Below are 22,447 nucleotides of genomic sequence, written 5' to 3' on the forward strand. Positions count from 1 at the left end.
ACCCCCATGGCTTCGTGGTTGAGCGATTTACTTTTTGTCTTTGCTTTTGGGTCAGACTGTAGATGTTATAGGCCGTATACGGCACGTGAAATTGGTAGAGCAGCCACAAAGCTCCTCACTTCCCCAGTTTTTGTACACAGTGCAGCGGATTAGGCGGAGTATGCCAGGTTCGAGTGATGTGATGCCATGTTGCTGCACCACTGGCTCCGTTGATGTGGATGCCTAGAACTCGAACACTGTCTTGCTGAGATATTTGTTCACCGTCAAAAGTGAATGAAAATCGCGAGGCTGAATGGGCTGGGTTTGTGCCCAGTACAAGTTAGTTCTGTCAACAGAAGACATGAGTCCGACATACTTTGGAAATGTTGCAGTGGTGTCAATTCCGGCTTAAATGGCATCGGACTAGTCGCTGTCGGAGCCCCGTTGGTCCGTATTGTGACATTGTCCATATACACACTGAAGCGAAGTCCAGGTATCTCAACCAGGCAATAACAGAGTGGTGCCATCACCAAGTTGAGCAGTAATGGCTAGAGGACTGCGCCTTGCGGCACTCCCACTCGTGATTTCTTCGGTGCGGAAAGTCTGCCCTACGGCAACCTGAAATTCGCGGTCATCCCGAAAGCTGCGCATGTATGCCCAGGGTTTGCCTGGGATGCTTGAGACCGACCAGTATAAGGTAATCGACAGCAAGGACACTTTAGGCTTCGCCGGAACACCTCGATTCGACGTCACGAAGGAGAAACGCGTGATGAATACACCACCAAGTGAAAGCCGCCGTGAACCTGCGGCCCTATAACGTCAAACTATTCCAATATGTTTTTATTCCAATCTCCTGACGTCAAATTTGCATAACCATCACAAGCATCGCAATTTGCAAGCATCGGGCGGGGAAACCGCAAGGTGGTCTAAGCAGACCAATCAAATGCTCTCCTCATTTATAGAAGTTACTTTTCTTTACTTTAAAAATGAATAACATTGCCTACACTGAGCGACTTGTCTCATCTAATTGGCTGACGGGAGGCGAGGAGCTCACTCAAGTGGAGAGGGATTGTCAGACGTGGATTGTCAGACGGAGAGGGACAAGTCAGACATAGGATCATACCATGTGTATCCTGCTCCTGCATTTAAAACATCCCCCAAATCACGCTTTCATTGGTGCTGGCGTGAATGGCCAACTCTGCACATTACATTTTACATTTGGGAAAACATTCGGACGCGGTTATGATATTCAGACCGTAGTGGCTACACAGCCTGTGTATGTGAATCTCTCATATCTACACGGCTAATGTGACATTCTGTTTGCTGTACCTACGTTGAAAGCTAATCCTATTTAGCTCCCCCACAGTGGAGTAAGAAATTTGAACAAGAGGGTATTAACGATTCTAAGCAACTTGTTGGCTAATGCATGCCTCGTCAAATAACATAGAAGCTTAACTGTTATGAAACGTTTGGCGCATGTTCGATGAGCTGGACGGAATCTTAACTTTCGCGTTTTATAACGGCAGCCCAATACTTGTGACGGCTTTCATGAACAGACAACCCGTGAAAACGAAAGCTTCAGCCCCTTGTGATGTTCGGTGCAACCTACCACAATGCTGTCAGCGTACTTCTCTTCCGTCGTTGTAAACCTATGAATCACACACGCACCTGCGAAAACCCAGCAGCAATCGATGTAAGCACGCTGGCTCAGCGGAGTGCCTACCGCGTGAGGTACAGCGGGGCGTGGCACTTGCGGAGACGGAGGACATTAGCGCGCATGCGCGAGTAGGAGCGGGTGCGAGAGAGGAAAAGTGGGGACTAATGCTCATTGAATATGACTCTGCCTGTCACGGAGCGCGGTAGTGCTGAAGTTAGCGTCGCAAGTTGGCAGCTGGACGTAATTATATTTCTTCAACTGTGTTTTTTAGTAATGGTAATAACGTGTCATTATTTCGCATTATTGGCGGCTCCTCCAGGACACCAAAGCGGCAACGGTGACACCAAAGCTACAAACCGGACTGCTCCTTGGGTTGGGGTTCGCCGAGGCCTGCGCGGCCCCAACCCATGGGCCGCCCTACTTCTAGCTTTGGTGCCCCCACTACCCCTTGGGTGCCCTTGAGCTGCTGCGCCGCCTGCTTTATTATAATCTCAGGTGCGCTCCTCAGGCCTCCATTAGCCAGTTACATGTGCCCTCCTGGAGCAGTGCTTGTAAAAAATGCAATCTATCGTTGCGACAAAAAAAAAAGCTACCCGTGACTTATACAACATCATTAAGAACCTTGGCCCTTCAGTGATCACCAAACGGGGCGCCCATGCCCGCTGCCACACCGCACGGGCAGCCAGTGGCGGAGCATAAACAAACTTGACTGCACTCCGCAATGCCGGCATGTCTAGGGGACAATTCTACAACACGTGCCAAAAAACCTCCTCCTTAGTGCCTAGGCAGAGTCACATATTCAAGGAGCAAAGACCCCCAGATAGAATTTCTCTGTCGCACCCGCTCTTGCTCGCGCCTGTACAGAAATGTCGAGCTCCACAAGAAACGCCCCGCCCCGCTGTACCTACTAGCAATTGTAAGAACGCCACCGGGATATAGGTGCCCTGGGAGTATCCACAGGCACACGCTACTCTACACCTCTTCATAGTTCTTTCATTGGTCGTGTAATGCTTTGGAAGCGTCAGCTTCTGCGACCGCCAAATTTAGTTAAAAAATGAGATAGCCATAATTTTTTTTATTTCATTATATTCTTTAATATGCTCATGTATGTTAGATATTGCTAAGATGTGCATTTACTCATGGCATCTTGTTGTAAGACAGCAGAAAGACTGAAAGAAATATTCCTTCTGCAGTTTGTAGCCCACAGAGCTAGTGACACCCGCTTGGAAGTTGAAATAACAAATGTAGAGCATGTTAAAGAAGCGTGCGAAGAAATGAACGCGATCGGACACCAGGAGCGTTCCACAGAGCTGGGTAAGTGATTCCCCGTATCTCAATATCTATGATTCCATAGAATTCGCTATATGTGATACGATTCCATAAAAGAGTTTGACATTCTGCACCAAGAGACACGCAGGACCAACTGCGCCTACATAGAAGCGAGCGGAGCTCATAATGTGGGTAATCCAGTGCCTGCATGGTCTTGGGCGCATCGCACTGCAGTGGTGCTCTAGATGATGAATGCTCCAGAGCCCTTGCATACGTAATTTACTACTGCTGAGGCTCTAATTATTTCACATGCTTGAAACTTCGTCTACACCTGGTCCATAACTTGCCCCTAATTTTAATCAACTGTAAGCAAGGCTTCATGTTTAGTCCAGCGAAGGTACAGGGGAAACATTCTACAAAACTTGTTAATATCCAAACAAAGCAGGACCCAACAATTATTGGCAACGCTCCTAATTACACCATAAATGTTAACTGTGCCACGGCTTGCACTTAATATACATTGCATTTTCGTTGCCATAGAACTCGCTAGCGACATTAGGAACTAAACTGATGACGGCCATGCGACACTTATGAAAACTTGCTCTTTTTTTTATTCTTAGTCGTAATTGCACGCTGTAACTAACTGCAATTTCTTTAACTTGTACAAAGGGTCATTTTACCATTTTTTAAGGCCATGCTGCTTGCTTAGTCACCCTTGCGGCCGAGCATAGGCTGTAATTATTATTGTACGGATTTATTATAAATTCGCAAGCATATTTTCACTTACTTCACACAGTAACAGTAGTAAGACGCGCAAAACACACTTCATGATTGATGTCAGCTATTGGGTCCGTGTTTTCTCAGCAAGCCCAAGAGGTGGTTCATTGACCCTTTAACAGAGTCTCCTTACACCAAAAAAGAGTGTACTGACTGTTGATCCATTTCCTTCTAGGATAAGTTGTTGGCAACCTTAATGATAAAAACATGATAAACTACGTACAGCGTGAAGGACAAGGACCGTGAGACTACATACACTGCGATGTGTATGTCGTTTCTTGCAATCCTTGTCTTTCGCGCTGTACGTCCTTTTTTACCGTGAATTACGAACTACCCCAAGCAACCACCGTAGAATACAAACACTCGAATGAAAAGAAAATCTTGTCTTTCCAGGACTGAGAACAAGCACGACGCGCTTGGACTTTACCTACAAAGTCAAGCCAGGACCTTCTACCATGGAAGGAGGGTTGGACACCGTCATCACGGTCAGCTTAGTTGGGATAAATATCAATCTACCCCGAAAGCTGACAGCCCTCCTAGTAAAGGAGCTCGCCTGAGCATTCGTGAGTTCATATATGGTTTTCTAGCAAAAAAGAGAAATGCTTTGCTTTTTGAGCTCCTGAAGGCTTCACAAATGATACTAAACAAATTTGAAGATTATAACATGCCTATTTTATTAGAAAAAAAATAGGACGTATATGGCCCATTGGCACATTCCGTGGATCTGGGAAGTGGAACAACACTGTCCCATTGTCTCATGAAGGCACCATGCTGAGATCACTTGTGTGCCTATTTAGTGTGAAAGGCACCAAAACAAGTGGCACACAGCAGGGGCACCTTGCACACTCCACACATGAACTTTGTGCGGACCTCATTTCCTGTGGTGGAGCACCACCTTTGCTTTGTGGGTACTTTCTGTGGATTGTGGCCGCTCCTTGTAAACTGAATTTTCTCCGAGACTCCAACCATTTTTTGGCCGTTCTTTCGGCCCTCCTTGTTCTTCCGGAATGGTCCTGTGTTAGTGTAGTGCCTGAACGTTTATCCATTTATGAGTTGCCGTCCTAGAACAAGCCAGAACCACAAGTATGTTATGTCATTGTTGGCGCATTATTGAATGAATGCATCGACGACAGAAGCATCGAAGAGAAAATAAAATATCCTATACGCAGGATTTCTTGGAATGCCTATCAGAAGTGTAGGCATTTCGCTTTTGATCAAATTTGTCTGCGGCCCCCATCGACATGTTGTAGCCTGCCAGTGCTTTAGGGCAGATCACAGCCACCGAAGAGCCATTCACCAGCTTCCGTGACACTTCGAAACTGTCGGATCATGGAAATTCGACAAGAGGTGAACATCTTTAGTGTCACGCCACTGATAGGCATTGACCTGACCTTTGGAGTGCCACAGGTATTCTCCCTTCTTTAGCTTGTCGTTTCGCTTCAATTCTTCGGGCAAGTCCTTTCTGTTGGTGCGAACCGTCCCTGTGGATAGGATGCTCCTCTCAGCGAGAGTTTCCATTAGGCGAGTGCAGGTAAAATAGTTATCAAAGAATAGCCACTTCCAGGCTGCACGTTCTCTGACAGAGAAAGTACGACATAGAAAGTACGCTTTGTGCGTTCTTCCCTTCATACACCTGAAATTGCAGCGAATAGCCCGTTTTTGAGTCGGCCAACTGAGCTATCGCGGCAGTGCTGTTTTCCCGTCCACTTTCTTGGGCATTTATGTTTTACTACTAGAACTATGCCACCAAGGTTTGTGAGTGGTGGCACTGGCTAATGCTTCCAAGGTTAGTTCTAGTAGAAACCCATTGTTACAAACTAATTCCTTAGCCATTTTCCATGTAAACTTGAGCTCTGTGTTCGCATTCTAATGGTTTACTATTTGTTGCTTCTTCAGGACCAGGACCTCTACCGACTCGGCCGGGCTCGCAGATTTGGCGGTCTGATGGTGGCCACCAAGCTTGAGCACAGTGACAACTGGCGTCCCCCCAGACACATCGTGCCTCCTGGACTCGAGAGGGCTCTCATTGAATCGGGCCTTCCGGCGCTAATTGGTGCCTACCTCGTGTCATGCGGTCCTCACACGACCCTTCTCTTCATGTCTTGGTTGGGACTCTATGTGGTACCCAAAAACTGCACCGCAGAGACGCTGCCGAACTTTGGTGTCATGCTCTACGGTACGCTAGAGCCGCCGCTTGTTGTGCCCGACGCAGGACCGCAGCTAGGTGAGCTTCTCTCCGGCTACGATGCGTTCGAGGCACGCATCGGTTATCTGTTTCGGGACCGTGCCTATCTCCTCCAGGCCTTCACTGATGCCTCGTATCGCTACAACCGACTCACGGACTGTTATCAGCGGCTTGAGTTCTTGGTTGATGTTGTGTCGGACTACTTAATAACGCGGCACCTCTACGACGACCCCCAGCGCCACTCGCCAGGCACATTGACTGACCTGCGGTCGCCACTCGTGAACAACACTTTCTTTGCCTCGATGGCGGTGAAGTACGACTTCCAGGATTATTTTGTACTAGTTCAAGTGAAATATTAAGAGTAACGTGACTGGGATTCCATATTGCGGAGGCATATTCAAGTTTTGAGCCTATTATAGTCGTGTAAAGCTGTAGCTTTAAAGTAGACACTGCTGAGAAAAAGTTGCGTCGTAAGTAGCCGAACATATAATTAGCATTGCTAATGACATACTTCATATTAATCATCACATTTAAGTTATTTGTAATGTGTACACCAAGGTATTTATATGACATGACGAAATTCAAGGGAATGTTGTTAAGATGGTAAGTGCTAGGATTAGAATTAGATCTGGATACGAACGATATCTTAAATTTGTTAATTTTAAATGGTTCATGTGCAGTTTGCATGGAATCAATAACTAGGCTAGCCCTGCACCGTAGGAGAGAGCTAGAAATGGCAAATTCACACCACCGGCCTACTCCTCACTTCTGAAACAGACAAATCACTAAAAACGAGTTTTCTTTCTCTTCGCTTAACAATCATGCAATCAACAGTGGATGAGTGAGGAAAGCCTCAGCCTGGGAACTTGTCTTCATCACGGCCCTTACAAATAGGTTTGCTTGTTGAAACGATGGCTCCTGGCTGAGACCTGGCCCTGCGCCATAAAACCCCATACATCATCATCATCATCCTGGCTGAGGCTTCCCCTGCTCACCTCTGTTACTCAATTGAAGCGTTCATCTTCTTGTAACTTCTGTCTTGTTTGACTAGAGAAACCCGAATATTATTTCAACATGAAACCCAAGATTTCATTTTCCAACGATTCGTGAGCGTTAATTTTTGTTGCTTATATACTTATTTAGTGTCCTTGTTTATTTACACATTATTTGCCGAGCTCCCTGTAAGCACTGTTGTCTACATAATGTTCCTTGCATTCCTACGAGTGTTAAAGCCTTTACTGCTGCACATGAACACTAAATGTACATCAGAAGTATCAGGAGCAGACAAAATGTGCTAGAAAATTCAGTGTAACGTTATTTCCCCTACACTACGTGCCCTGCGCCAAAGTGTTATGATAGCAATTGGACATTGCAGCTCGAGCTTATTTTACTGACAGTAAATGTTTGCCGAGCACTTATTATGTTTACTATTTTTAATCTACCGAAAATCATCCAACTCGGACAATATAAGTATAGTATGAAACAGGTCAAGGAGCACTGTACGCAACTACAGTACGAGGGTCGCCCGGCATAAACATCGTTGTCTTGCAGAGGCTGTGAGGCACGTGGCAGCTCGCAGTGCTCTGAGAAACACGAGAGCTAACGATTCCTTCTGCTCAAGGGGGATGGGTAGAGGGTAATTGAGCAGTAACGTGGTGAAGCACGCTCTGTGGGAAAAGGGAGGGGGGCAGAATATGCGCCCCTCTATGCCCTCTCCCCCTAAAGTGCTGTAGGGACACTTGAAGTTAATCTGCGGCAACTGCAAAGGACCAGCTGAGATGGTTGGTGCCTTGATGCGCATTGTGTTCTCACGCGTCCAGTGTTGATCGCGTAATCTCAAGTTTTCGAGACACGGTAGGAGTTGCTTTGTCGCAGGAAGTTTGTGGTCATCGAGTAAGATCTGTTCATGTTTGCAGGAGTGTGCATGACACCGATAAAACTACAAACATTACTTCGTGTTGTTGTCTCTTCTTCATCGCCATCAATGCTCCGTCTTTATGCTGACTTCTTGCTTTGTTTCCCCCCTCAGGGCAAATATTCGTATCCTTTTACACTTTTGCTTAATTTGCGGGCACCATCTGATGATGGCTGCGGGCACTGAGCGTATTCAGCCATGGCATCCCAGATATAAGGCGCCCCACAATGCAACACACGCAAATTTCGGATGCTGCGAGCCACGTTGATACATTGCTCTTAGCACAATCTGCACCGCACGCGCTGACGCTCATTACCGCACTATTATTACCCGAGTTTCTTGCAATTTGTTAATAAATGTTTACTGGCAAGATACTATCTTCCAGGAATGCTCTGGGAAATCGTGAAGTTGTCTTTAGCGTTGAAACTTTAAAACTTCAAAATAACAAAATTTGCAATTTAACAAAGTTTTTCACCGCAAGTGCAACTTCGTTATCGCGAGGTTTGACTGTACTTCCAAACTCGGTACCCCGCGAACTTTGAGCTCGTGCGATCACCCTGCCCCGCCGTGCAGGGAGGAGTACCAGATCGGGGTGGTGGACGGTCGGCAGCCGCTGCTGGACGTGGACCACACGTTGGCCTGGCTCAACCTGCTGATGCCTCGCTACGTGAACCGCAAGGGTGTGACGCTGCCCACTTCGTCGGAGCAGACGAAGCGGGCCAAGCGCGAGAGCCTGCAGCAAAAACAGATCCTGGTGGCGGAATTACTGTGTGCCATCCACCCGTTGCCGGCGTCGCTATGGCACAAGGCTGCCTGCCTGCCCTGCATCCTCTACAGGTCGGTCGCAAGCTGCCTGTGGTGTTTATCGCTATGTCTCCTTCTATTGCAGGGCCACATGTGGTCGTTTTACTTTTATTGCGATGGTAATTAAACTGACGCACAAGCCGGCACTACCGGACTGTCACGGTATTGACACGTTTGCACAGCCCATGCATGGAGGGTTAAAAGATCTCCAGAAACGCACAGTGTGTTTGGCTGCAAAAGCGACTAAGCCGAGTGGATTCACTGTTACGCGTCACTCAAACACACCTGTGTGGCCTTGTGCACCTGTCCTACGCATCCAAGACAGGAGGCATGCAGGCCGTGCGTGCATAGGCAGTGCTTGATTTTGAGCATGATTTCGATTGTCCTTAACAGAAGTGGCTTTTGAATTGACGTCACGTGGCTGGCATGTAAACTTCTGCACAAGTTTTGAAGCAGGTTGTTGTGGTTTCGGAATTGTGCTGAGACGCTGGGAGTCGCTGCTGGTTCCACGTCGCACAAAGATGATGGACACTATCACTAATGAAACGCTGGTCACCTGCGTTGAGGCTCGGCCTGCACTTTGGCCGGCGATGCACAAGCAGCATAAGAATAAGCATGTGATAAGCCACTTGTGGGCCGAGGTGGTGAGAAATGTGGATGCTCAAGGCTGCCATAATAGGTAAGTGCTCAAAATTTATACAAGTGTCACATAGGGCACTTTCGATCGCAGTTGAGCCCGATCGGGATCAGATTTCTCAGTCAAGGTTTAAGCTTTCCTCGATCCCAAACGGAAAAGTTAACCCCGAAGGTGATCTAGCAACACTGAGCTCCGTGCTACGAAGCATTCGTCTTCCTTGTGTGCATACCGTGTGGCAGTTCGCCCTTCCCTTCTATGTGCGCTTTGGAGGCGCACATCCTTAAGTATCCGCTCTGTGAGACACGTATCCCCTGCTCCATGTGGTCAGTTGCCTATAGTGCAGCCACACAAGACGAAAATAATGCGGCTTACATAATAATACATGCAGGTGCTTGTCCTACATGTTTTGCACGGATGCAGCCTTCGAAAAATATTGTTTTGGTTATAATGTCGTACCGCTTATAGTCTGGATATTCGTGACTGTGGCAACTTATGCTATAAGCAGTCTATGCTGTGGTACAAAAGTTGTTGCCTTTCAATTTTGCAGTTTATAATATTTTTCTAAAATTGAAGGCATAAATTGTAAATTCACTTTGTACTTTACTAGGCTTTAACTTCTTTCAAGTGCAGCAAACTTAATTGAAGTCGGTGCAGCAGTTGCAGAGAAAAACAATTTCTTCGTTTCCGTGTATTTAGATAAGAATTCACAAGCTAAAGCTTGCTCTTAATTTTGAGCAGAATTGGAACACACCCAAGATGGCTTCTGTTCAGTGGAAGAACGGCAAAATTTGTATCGCTACTTGCAACATGCCTTAAAGGGACACTAAAGGCAAATATTAAGTCAAGCTAGAGTGATGGATTACTACTCCAGATTCTCTAAGGTGTCAATATTATCGCAAACAGGACCTTAATAATCGAGAAACTGAGGTAAATGCAAGACATGATAAGAGACTCCCCCGGGACGTTCAAGCACTTGCCCGAAGATAAAAGCACTCCTCAGTTAAATTCTGTGACTAGCACTCAACCACTTGTTGCAAAAAGCATTATTGTATTGTATAATGAGATGAAATAAAATACTGCTTATCCAGTTCTATTTCGTCTTTAGAAAAAAGAACAAATTGAAATTAACCTTCACAACGACGCAGGCAGTCGAAAGGTTTCGTTTTCGCTCGACTCTGCGCTGCCCACGCTTTCGCGTTTCAGAAGTTCCGTTATTGCGTAGTACTGTGCTGGTTTTGCTGGCTCGCGAAACTCGCACCAACTCCAAGTAGCAGAGAATTCAACTGCCTTGTTGTGTCGCGGGATGCCCGAACAGTCTACGCCACTTGACCGAGAACCAGCTTCGGCGGCGAATCCAGCGCTCCGTCTTGGCTCGGTACCGCCGTCTGTCGGGCGCCATTTTACTCCCCAAAGGCAGCAAAGGGTGGTGGTGGCGTATGCAACTTCACCGCTCCCCCAGTTGGGCGGCGGGAGATTTGAATTTTGAAAAAAGGTATTCGTACCCTTCAGATGATATTTTGCTTTCATGACACAAAACAAGCATTGAGAGGTTTCTGGAATGATATCTAAGCAGTCCACGTCGACTTATAATTTGCCTTTAGTGTCCCTTTAAGAGCAAAGTGAGGCAACAAAAAGAATCCGCCTGGCCGTTGAGGCCGTGAAGACTCACCGTCCTCAACGCGCGGGGACTGCTTCGTCCTCCCCCCCCCCCCCCTACCTACGTGTAGGTTAAGAGGCGGGCAACCCAGCTCGGTGGAATAATAAAGTTTTCAATCAATCAATCAAGTCCATGTTGATGCCCCACACTGCAGGATGAACTCGCTCCTGCTGGCCGAGAAGCTGCGGCTGACGGTGGCTCGCGAGGTGCAAGTGGGCCGGCTGGAGCTCCCCAAGGGCTTCAAGTGGCCCACGTTGGACTTTGACTGGACCCTGGCCGACGTGCTACAAAAGGCCCAGGAGGCTGCCAAGGCCGAAGAAGAGCGGGCTGCCGAACTGATGGAACGCACGGGCATCCAGCCGGTCTGCATCTCGCCGCCGCCGGCGATGAACGCGTGGCGTGCGCCCCAGCCCTACCAGCCGCCTGTGTTCCAGCAGGTAAGGGTGACGTTGGCCACTCTGAAAGCATCCATTAAAGCAAGTATCTTTCTCTGGCTCTTTCACCCCATTTCATGGTCTGAGGGTGGACTCTCGCCACCTTTGCAAAGGTGCCGATGAAAACAGCGCAGGCTCTTGCACAGCCGAGTTGCGGGGTGCGTTCATCATGGAACGCCGACTCTTGAGACAGTCGTACTGTCCATCTGTATGCCACTGCAGATGTGTTGATTAATGACTGCGGAATTGTGTAACAAAACAACTAACGCCGCCTACGTATCCTCACTGCAACAATATGCACGTTCAAGTGCATCATTCCTCTAACCCTTGATGATTGTATATGGCGACACAAACAAATCCAAAATGTTTGCAACTATACATGTATGGCGGCAGCCAAACGTTTCAAAAAATTAACCTTTTTGAAATGGAACACCGCCTAGAGTAGTACCGGAGACGCTGCAATCTACCGTGGCTTCTAGAAAAAAATTCTTAATGTGCTTCCGCGAAAACTGATTTTACGCTTCACTGCGGTAGTTTTGGAGTACAATCAACTTCCATTAAGTCGACCCTGACGAGACCGATGCCGAATTAAGCAAGATGCAGGAAGGTTGCCAAAACAAACCGCTGATTCAGTTGGCAGTATTTGCCCTATTCTAACACGTCCCCAAATGAAATGTGCACACTTTTTATGCATTAGAAGTAGAAAACTTAGAAATTTTATTAAAGCTTCTGAACAGTGCAGAAATGTAACGCGCCTGATTTGTTCTCAAGAAAGATGGTCTAGAGTCTAATATGGCTTGCACATTGGAAGCCAGTTTCCTAAAGTAAGGTTCGCCGCGCAGTTCTTTGAAGTCGGCTTTGCCGCAATGCAGCCTTGGCATGCGGTAAAGCCTTTGAATGTCGCAAAGCCGGTTTTCGTTTTACGTCCAGTTGCACCGCGCAAGCAATTCTTCGGCTCACCTTTCTTGAAAAAAAATAACAGGCGCACGTTAGAATCGGGTAAATACCGTGATCAGGCATTGCGAGCTACGGTTATTGCTTGAAAATCCTCCTAGGGCCGGCCGAAAATGGGCGTCTTCGACAGAAAAGGATGTGTGTTCAACCAGCGCTGCCTCTACTTTTTTCAATGCTAGCCAGATTCGACCGTTCACCACCCTCTCCTATCGTCCTTTCCTACTCTCCCCCGTCGGCTAGCGTTCGCACCTGCTTTACGGTCACTGGGGAGGGTACCATCTGGGTGGCGCCTCCAGACGGAAGTTGGTGGAAGGCTGACAGACGCGGCATAACCTGGCAGACGCAGGGACGGAGTGTCTACCACTTCTCCACCGGAATGGCAGCAGCGTGCGCTCAGACGCACACATGATGCAAACACGTGACGCAAGCAGTCATACCGTCTGGGTAGCGTCACATCGTGGCAACTCGCTGCACTAAGGTGCACCAATGGCTCCCGTTAGGGATCGAGTGATTGTGCTGGCATTGAAAAAATAGAGGAGGTGATGGTTCAACGCATACGCTGTTCCCTAAACTTTGCCGAGGCAGATGCTGCCACGAAAGGGAGTCTCTTGTTGGGTCACCATAGGGATCAGGCACATGCCTGCTGACCGATCAAGTTCGAATTATTCGGCAAAGGCCAATTTTAGGATCAAAATAACAAAAGTTTGGCTCCATAACCGGGACCTTTGGTCAGGATCGAATGTACTGAAAAATTGAATTAACCAGAGTCAAATTAATTGAAGTCCATTATATTCCAGCTTCACCTAGTTCACTTTCCACATGCTCACATGCGTGCTCACACACTTTTAAACTGGCATTGTCACGAGTGCTGTTTCGAATTATGAGTTTGGAAAAAAACAGCTTTTTGTCTCATTTCTTACCACTCAAACTGTTGGCATGACAGGCTAGCCCGCATGGCTCTCCCATGAGATTGCGATTACTTTGTTTAGAGGTCGGCTTTTGCCAACCGGCGATACTGTCATACATGCATCTCCTTTTGCGAGGTGATGCACGAGAACTGATCAACTCCCTAGTGATCTAATGGTTGATCACTACGAGTTTCTCGCACACTTTGTTTGTCTAACAGGCGGGCCACCACTGAGTTTGCTTGCAGGCGCTCACGTGGCACGCCCTGCTTTCGCTATGGCCGCGCGCCCAGGGAACGTAATTGTTTAGTGACCCACTTAATTTTCTATTTTTCTGGCCATTTGTCGTTGGTCTGCACGTGGCTGGACTATGCCATGCTGATTTTGCTAAGATTGCTCCCTTCACGCAATGCACAATTAAAGGAGGAGATAAAATGGGATGTTTCGAAATACAAGCCCTGACTGTGTCAAAACCAATTTGCAGGATAAAAAATTTGTTGTGTGACCTTTATTACATTTCTAAATAAATTACTTATGCTATTTTATTCATGTGTTCAACGATGAACCAGGTTAAAACTGCACATAGATATTTATAATTTTTTTTTAAATCTAAAAATATTATATACTGTGATGTTTGTGACGTCATACCGACGTACCAGGGCTGAGGTTGCAGTCTAAAATTCAGGAAATTAACATTGACCTTCATTTTTTATTTAAATTATCAACCTATTGCTGCAGAATTAATCAAAATAATGCTTTGAAGGAGGGCAGTAGATGTCTTGAATGATTTAGTGTTTCTCTTTAGTGTCCCTTTAAAAGATTTCTTTCAAGTCGCAGTCTGAAATGTTGTTTATGACTTTTGTTCGCTTGTCCACTGTAGTATCATAATGGCTGTGGCATTCTGCTGCTAAGCACAAGGTCACACGTTCAACTCCTAGGTTAACGTACAGCAAAGGCATAGTGCAAATATATATATATATATATATATATATATATATATATATATATGATTATAACCCTAATAATAATTGTAAATACTCATCTCATCTATAGGATTTAATGCGCGCGCTGTTGCTTTGTCTCTGCATGTAGTAGTAAAGAGAGCCAGTTTAAGGGCGGAGAAGAAGGAAGGAAAGGAAAGCAATATTGCAGCGCCGTGGTTTTAAAGCGCAACCGTGGTAGGGAAACGGAAGGCGATATAAGCATGCGTGGCCATGATACGCACACGACAAACTGCCTTAAAATGTTTAGACTTGAGGGAAAGCTTACGAAGCTTTCCCTCAAGTCTAAACAAAGTGGTAAGGGAATACATCTACTTAGGGCAGGTAGTGACCACAGATCCGGATCATGAGACTGAAATAACCAGAAGAATAAGAATGGGCTGGGGTGCGTTTGGCAGGCATTCTCAAATCATGAACAGCAGCTTGCCACTATCCCTCAAGAGGAAAGTGTATAACAGCTGTGTGTTACCAGTACTCACGTATGGGGCAGAAACCTGGAGGCTTACGAAAAGGGTTCTGCTGAAATTGAGGACGACGCAACGAGCTATGGAAAGAAGAATGATGGGTGTAACGTTAAGGGATAAGAAAAGAGCAGATTGGGTGAGGGAACAAACGCGGGTAAATGACATCTTAGTTGAAATCAAGAAAAAGAAATGGGCATGGGCCGGACATGTAATGAGGAGGGAAGATAACCGATGGTCATTAAGGGTTACGGACTGGATTCCAAGGGAAGGGAAGCGTAGCAGGGGGCGGCAGAAAGTTAGGTGGGCGGATGAGATTAAGAAGTTTGCAGGGCCGACATGGCCACAATTATTACATGACTGGGGTAGTTGAAGTATGGGAGAGGCCTTTGCCCTGCAGTGGGCGTAACCAGGCTGATGATGATGATGACAGTAAATGTAGGTCTCATAGTGACGTTGCGCCGTCGGTGAGTGAAACGGCGCCCGCAGACGACGCTACAGCTTTTCTGCGCAAAACGCAAACGCGAAGACAGAGCCGACAGCAGCGCGAAAGCGGAACTATGGTGACTAGCGGAAGGGGAAGCGCGCGGCGATAAGCTGGTTCTTTATTTTATGACGCCAACCTTGACGCTCGTTGCAATGGACGACCCTGACAACAACATGTTGGCTCGCGATGCTGGGCTCGACTTCAGCGACTTAAGCACTGATGAACGTGACCTGCTGACGCTGCCGGCGTCGTTGCGTACTACTACGACGGCAACTGTATGTCACGGCTGTACATATTCTCACATTTGTAGCTTTTCCTTCGTGAAAACCAAATGCCGCACTCGCCGCCCCGTCTTCGACCGGCAGTTGTTCTTGCGCTTCGGAGAATGCAGGCAAGACCGACGGAACAGCGCTACGGGAAAGCATTGCTTTGAAAGGCACTGCACACGACTTCAGTAAGTCGGCGTTTAACTCGTAATCCTCTGGACGAAAGTGCAGCGAGCACACTATACGATTTTCCGGCTCTTTGCCAGCGCGCTGTGGCAGAGGTACGGCACTTAACCACTTCGAGCGGAGAGGTTCACTCGTTGGCACACAGTGATAAGTAACGTTGGATTCACCGCTGCAACTGCCCTTGGCCAACTTCCGCGGACCGATCGCGCATCCCACGACATCACATGGACGTGGCATTCTCGCTGCTTGTTCCAAATGCAAGTTTCGCAAGCCAGTAGAACCAGCGCAGCACGACGCGATAACGAAACAACTGAAACTCCAAAGCCCGCGCGGTGCAGAGGGGAGCACGCAGAGGCGAGCGCAAACGAAACCTTTCGAGCACCCATACTACTCAAGGGTCAAAATGTTATTTTTTCTTAGAATTGAATAGAAGTAGACAAGTAGCATTTTCTCCCGTCTTATAATTTAATGAAATTATCTTTTTAGTACGAGTAGTGAGTACTAATGACAAATTATGATGAGGATTGCCTTCGTCATCGGGCTAATACCGGAATGTCGATGGGGGTCTCAGATCGTGTCATGCATTTATCTCAATTTCTCGGTTACTAAAGCTCTGTTCGCGATTATATTGACGCCTTAGACGTTCTAGGGCATTGCTGTATCACGTTAACTTGACTTCATAGTAAGCTTTAGTGTTCCTTTAAGTTCTGCCTTGAAATTCAAATAGAACTTTGACCTTCGAAAAAAAAATTTTTTCTCACAATAATTCAAATTTTCTTTCCCCCTGAGTGAATGAAAACAAAGTTCTAAAACAACACGTTACTAGTCAAAACTCATTTAGCATTGCTATTAAGTGTCCCAAACCCTTAACCGGTGATGATCAATTAAATTGTCATGACAAAGGTTGCACTACCTTGTAATTTTTATCCATAAATAAATAATACAGAATGTCATTTGCGATCTTTCATAACAGGAGCAGTAAGAGCACTATAGGAATTTCTGCTACTATAGCTTTTAGAAGAAAGATGTCTGCACTTTTCATAAACTCATAACTTCTCATGGCAGTTAAGGGTTTGAAGCAATGCAATTACATGATTGTAAACCTTGATCATGGAGCTGCATCCCATTTACTTCTGGCGCACATAGAGCAACTGTAGGCACAGTACATGTGCACGAGGCGAACAAAGGCAGGCACATGGTGCTACGAGAGGGACAAAGACGACAATCACCAACAAGACGAAGGAGACGACGCAGTGGGGCCAATCTAACATTCGGCTATACTGGTTGTACCGGCCATACTTTCTGCAGAGTAAACATGGTCCCATTTAACCTTATATCTCAGCCCATTTCATTTTAATTGTGGACCACCAATGATCTAAACTTGCCACCCTCTTGCATGTATAGTGCACGCATTAAAGCAACTAGCTCAAATAGCGCCCAACGTAGCGTATTGAATGCATACGGGCAAAGTTCGTTATCTTATGGCAATCGAGGCACATTAAGAAGGAAAAGCTTCATTGTGAACATGCCAGTAGGGATGACAGATGACCTGATGTAGCACTGTATCTTAGATTGTGAAAAAGCCAACTTATCAGCTCCAGTTAGGCCCTCAAAGCCAAACGTATCATCTTCAACATGCTTATTTTGAAACCTTAGGCATGGGAAACATAATTCAAAGCCCATAGTAGTGTTTTCGATACACTGGATCAAAGTTCCACTTGCGTGTAGCTCAGCAAACGAATGACTAATTAATTACTATACTGATTAACACACTCCCTACGACATGAGTCAAGGCAGTCATTCCCCCTGTGCGGCTTTTCTGCAGCGCACAAGTGACACTTTTTTTTAAAAGTGAACGGAGAGGAAAATTCTTATTGCTTCTGATCATACGTGTTGGGCCACCATCTCTCTTTTTAAACTTGAAGTTTCAAAGGAGCAAAACTCCCTGGCGATGCCTGACGTGGTGGCTTAGCGGCTATGGTGTTGTGCTGCTAAGCACGAGGTCATGGGATGAAATCCCGGCCGCAGCAGCCACATTTCAGTGGTGGTGAAATGCAAAAATGCCCATATTCTGTGCATTGTGTGGCATATTAAAGATCCCCTGGTGGTCAGAGTTAATCCGGAGTCCCCCACTACGGCATTCATCATAATAAAATCGTGGTTTTGGAATGTAAAACCCCAGAATTAAACCCCTTGGCGAAACACCGGTGGCTCATGACACACCAGAAGAATATGACAAGTCATCGCACACGTGAATTGAGACTTTAAAAAGTGCTGCCTAAATGAACATGATTTTTTACTCAAATACCATTTCATTGTTCTTTTAGTACCAATGTACTCCTCTGTGTACAGAAGTAAAGGTGATCAAGTTGTTCTTGTTTTTTTTTTATGGGGAATGGTGTTTGGGCTTCGTGATGTTAAATGCGCAGATCTTATTTAAAAATGCAAAATACCACGTGTACACTTATCAAAGCTGCCTTTTGCTTCACAGGCAAATTTCAAGTCCAGGCTGCACAAAACTCATGAAGAACTCATCAAGTCTTTGTCCCTGTACATCGGAATTTGTGTTACATAAAAGTCAATGAAAGTGTGTTTACTCTTTTTTCATTTTTTTGCACCATTCACCCGGAGGACTTCTCGCAGGGATCAGTGAAGGGATCACCCACGATGTTGTTTCCGGTAAGGCTTGCATGCCGCCACTGAGCAGACGAAGGTGCTACGGTTTGGCGCTTATCTCTCCCTGGCCATTTGTAGCTTTTTGCAATTCTCGTTTTTGCTGAACATGTTTTACTGCTATGAAGCACACTCTCCCCCAACCCGACGCTCCCTGGTGGCGTTCCCTGATGAAATCGTGATGTCCTCACATGGTGTGCTTCTCTTGCAGTGGGAAGGTGGATTTCCCCCTCGTGAGAATACCACTTCGTGCAAGAAACATAACAGTAGTGGGACCCTGAGTATGAAAAATGTGAAATTTGACTGCAAGTAGATTTCAGTCGCATATCTGTAGCAGAGTGCCTTGCGAGATGAGTCATGGGAAACGAGGAGGCTAGTCAAGCTGAATCTAGGAAACGAACTGCCCACTCCTAAGGCTGCGTTATGGTGCACCACTTCACACTTGCTGTTTCATAGGATGCTTCACACCTGCAAATCCATGGTGATGAGCAACGCTGGATGACACCCCTCAATGCTAAGCTGGGCATTCGTGCTGTACGAGTTTGGATCATAAATCCACTCTGCTGTCACTTTTGGCAAAAAAGAAATTGCAGTTGGGCCAGTTGTAAAAGCTTAAGTGTACGAAAAACAAACTCGCACACATGCTTGCACTCGCAGACAAGCACCCATGCATGTAGGTGTTTGTGTGCAAGTGCGTGCACAGTGATGGTGTACAAATGTGGGTACCCATACTGGTACACATGCTGCTTACAACACATTGAGTTGTTTGCATGTTCATGAGAAAAAGAAACCCTTCAATTAATTGCCAAGAACTCGAGGAAATGTAATAAATTTTCCATCTTTTGTTGTTCAGATGTGCATGATATAAAGTTCTCGCTTCACAGAAAAAAATTCGGACCAGCAAGGGTTAAGACATCAAGCACACACTTAATGCTGCAGAACTTGTACCTTTGTAGAGAGCCTGTGAATTACGTAAAAGAAGACACGTGTACGACTGGTAAGTTAACAGTCCGTTATATTTGAAATGATGTGCTAGTCACTAAAATTCTTGAGAGGTCAACAATGCATCTGAAAGGAACACTCGCAGTCTACTTCATCAATCATTATTAAGTGGTTCTGTGGGCGAGTGCTTCAATGGTGACTCCACTTGAAGACGCCTTTGGACAGACATTCAAGGGCTGGTGAGCTACTGTCCACGGTCACAGGAAGGGGGACACCCAAATGTTCAAGCTCCGCTGAAAACTGTAGGAGGCAAACACAATGGCCGCTGTCTGGAGACGTCCCAATCCAGTAACAGCTGCAAGAAAACCCCGCAAAAATGTTACAAACTTTATGTCAAACACTGAAAGCATTAGAAACTCTCAACTGTACTCAGTCTTATTAAACCCATGCAGTGAAGCGAAAGCTTAAGGTTCATGCCAGCCAATCAGCAATGAGAGCCGGCTGCGTGTGCCAAAGAACACAGAAAAATCCACTCGCTGTGCAATATAATTCTTTTCGTGAAGCTTTCATTAGTTGGCATGACAGAACTTGGGATGCTTTGTTAAAGGGGCCCTGAAACTCTTTTTGAACATAGTCTGTTGTAGAGGCTGCTGTGAACATGTGAACCAAATACTACTACACTGCCTGCAGAAGAGAATTTACAATCTTGAGACAAACGCAGCAAAAGATCGCTTGCCCTCGCTTCTGCAATGCCATTGCATCAAAAGCAGCTGGCCAACCAATGCTATTGGCTGATGTCGTGATTGCGAGAGCATTCTTAGTAATACATAATTGCTAATCTTGAGTTAAATGATAAAATAGTATATATGTCTGCGGTCTTAAAGAAAATAATAATAATTTTGTCTTCACACTGCGCATGACCTCGGAACTGGCAGTAGCGTGCTGCATAGCACAGTCTACCATGGCTGTCGTGAGATGCCACGACGAGTTTTTCGCCGCTGAAACCGTCAACTCTCGACCGGGCTTTTTCCCTCTTGGCTTTCCTGCTGTGTAGCTTCCAGAGCGCTAGTGGAGACAAAAAGATAGGGGAAGCTGGGTATCTGTGCAATAACTCCACCTATAGTTGAAGGATTCAAAAAATGTTTGCGGTATGAAATTCGCGAGACGACGTCCTTTAGCAGTGAGGCCATTCTGTGACTAGCTATAACTGTGTTTCAGCCAAGGCCCCTTTAAGTGTGCTTAGTGTTCTCTCTCTGCACAGACGATGACATCAAAATGTAACGTCCCGTTTCTGTTCCGTCCACAGACATTCACCATGAGACAAATGAGACATCCACCCAAACGTAGCTAAGTGCTACAAAGGAAACCCATATGGATTCTTCGCTTTTCTTTACTCACTATTACGTCAAACTCTTGCCTTTGCTTCTGAGTTGTTGATAAATTGGACTTCGCCTGCCATGTGCTAGTCGCCTGGTTAGCTCAGATGGTAGCGCGGCTGCCCTGGAAAGGCGGTGGTCCTGGGTTCGAGTCCCGGACCAGGATGAATTTTTCTTCAACTGCGAAGCTTTTCTTTCGAGGAACCCGTATGAATTTCTTTTGCAGCACCTAGGTATGTTTGGGGCGGATGTCTCATTTTCCCTTCATTACATCTCTTCACCTTGCGGGTTTCCGCAGAACTATTACGCCACAAAGTATGGGTCACATTTAAAACACTGGCCATCCATAGAAGTTCAGCTACACAGTCAGTGAATGCATCAATACTTCATCATTCAAAGTAACTTGTAAGTGGATGCCTGCCTGGCTTAGCTAATACAGTCGAACCTCGTCATGGCAAAATCTGATTCATCATAAAAATACCTTCGTTATAAGCACGTATTTCCTACATGCTGATATCAGTGAGAAATGTTTTGAATTTACTTCATTAAATCCAATAATTCCTTATACTGAGGTCCATCTGTATGCAACCATGCTATCTTCTGACATGACCTAAAATTCAAAAGATTAGCAAGCTTCTTGTACCAAAGTAATTAAACAGCGCTGAGGAGACAAAGCCACCTGCAAGTCGTAACAGCCTTGGTACAGAAAATGCTGACAGACAAACCTACCACCAATGTACTACTCATCTGTGCTAGTTGGTAATCCAAAGCTTAAAACTTTCAGCACGAAAAAGAAAAATTATCTAGACAAAGGCATATGAGAACATGTGCTTGGGACTTTCGTATAAGAAAGCTCAAATAATGAGCTCAGCGCACACGTCCGCAACACAGGCATATAACAGGGCATACCAAAGGTCGCGTAGGAATTGGGCAAAAGACGCGTACCTCTACAGGCTTGCACCTGGGAGAACAGGAAGAAGGTTGCGAGGAAGAGCTGCGACTGATAGCGGTCGCACCCCCACAGGTTGGCGGGGAGTGCCAGCAGCTTTCCGTAGCTGCCCAGTACCACGGCTCGTGCCAGCAATGTCCTGCCAATGCACAGGAAGTGGCCAAATGACAACAGGTTGTGCCAAGAAATTTTTCACACTACTTTCAGCAGACCAGCATGTATTCAACAAGAGTAAAAAGAAAAATATGAAAGGGTGTTTGCATAGAACTGCAAGTGAAAGGACTAGTGATAGCAAGTTCAGGTTTCTCGTGCACATGGAGCCACTGAAATGCGTAGATGAAGTTGCACTAGCAAGGCACATATTTGTTGTGGTGAAGCCTCTCCGTTTGCTGCAGCATGGAAGTGCGATGCCACTTAGTGTGCATTCGATTAATTATAGTGGTCTCCGAGATTTTGGAGCACACCTTTGCTTCTTTTTCAACCTTTCTTTTTTGTGTGTGTGTGCGATCAGACATACGACACAACACGTAAGAAGCTTCAGACAAGAGGCTTCATGAACCAGTGCAAACACTAAGGCTACGTTCACACTTGGGAAACGGCAAGCAGGCGGAAAATCTTTTCCGCGCATGTGCAAGATGTTCACATTTGTTTTGCCACTGCAGCGGAAACCACTGCCGCTTTCGCCCACATCCATCTAGTTTGCGTACGTTTGTCCGTTTGGTGGCGCTGTTCAGCACACTATTTCAAGACATACATTCATTCATTGACCCATCAGTTATTAAAAGCCATCATTTCGCACAACGGCGCGTGTCGTCTTTAACTTTCGTCTACCATGAAAAATAAAGAAGACATAGTTTCGATAGTTTTAGGTAGTTGCTTTTCCTAAATATGGACAATGAACAACAGAAAATGTTAAGTTTTACGACCGGATGT

General features: G+C 46.1%; 2 protein-coding genes across 13 annotated transcripts in view; one reads left to right on the forward strand and one right to left on the reverse strand.

Moving 5' to 3' along the window:
* LOC129385564 (uncharacterized) overlaps positions 1–18,166 on the forward strand; it is a 47,170-nt gene extending 29,004 nt beyond the window's left edge. For 7 of the 10 annotated variants that reach the window (XM_055072246.1, XM_055072248.1, XM_055072249.1 and 4 more), the window contains 6 exons: positions 2,830–2,950; positions 4,076–4,245; positions 5,579–6,180; positions 8,356–8,619; positions 11,035–11,317; positions 18,066–18,166. In XM_055072246.1, the coding sequence (XP_054928221.1) occupies positions 5,627–6,180; positions 8,356–8,619; positions 11,035–11,317; positions 18,066–18,149 (1,185 nt within the window). In that variant the 5' untranslated portion in view covers positions 2,830–2,950; positions 4,076–4,245; positions 5,579–5,626 and the 3' untranslated portion in view covers positions 18,150–18,166. The remainder of the gene's footprint in view (positions 1–2,829; positions 2,951–4,075; positions 4,246–5,578; positions 6,181–8,355; positions 8,620–11,034; positions 11,318–18,065) is intronic. The other 3 variants (XM_055072252.2, XM_055072253.2, XM_055072254.2) reach the window with 2 other exon arrangements.
* Positions 1–22,447, reverse strand: part of Arv1 (ACAT-related protein required for viability 1) — a 62,381-nt gene that overhangs the window by 34,496 nt on the left and 5,438 nt on the right. For 2 of the 3 annotated variants that reach the window (XM_055072255.2, XM_050180852.3), the window contains 2 exons: positions 21,511–21,653; positions 19,246–19,544 (listed from right to left, as the gene is read on the reverse strand). The exons of the other annotated variant lie outside the window; for it this stretch is intronic. In XM_055072255.2, coding sequence (XP_054928230.1) covers positions 19,473–19,544; positions 21,511–21,653 — 215 coding nt within the window. In that variant the 3' untranslated portion in view covers positions 19,246–19,472. Of the gene's footprint in view, positions 1–19,245; positions 19,545–21,510; positions 21,654–22,447 lie in introns of those variants that run through there. 3 annotated transcript variants of the gene reach the window in all.

Source organism: Dermacentor andersoni, chromosome 7, assembly GCF_023375885.2.
Source record: "Dermacentor andersoni chromosome 7, qqDerAnde1_hic_scaffold, whole genome shotgun sequence".
In the NCBI taxonomy this organism is placed as follows: domain Eukaryota; kingdom Metazoa; phylum Arthropoda; class Arachnida; order Ixodida; family Ixodidae; genus Dermacentor; species Dermacentor andersoni.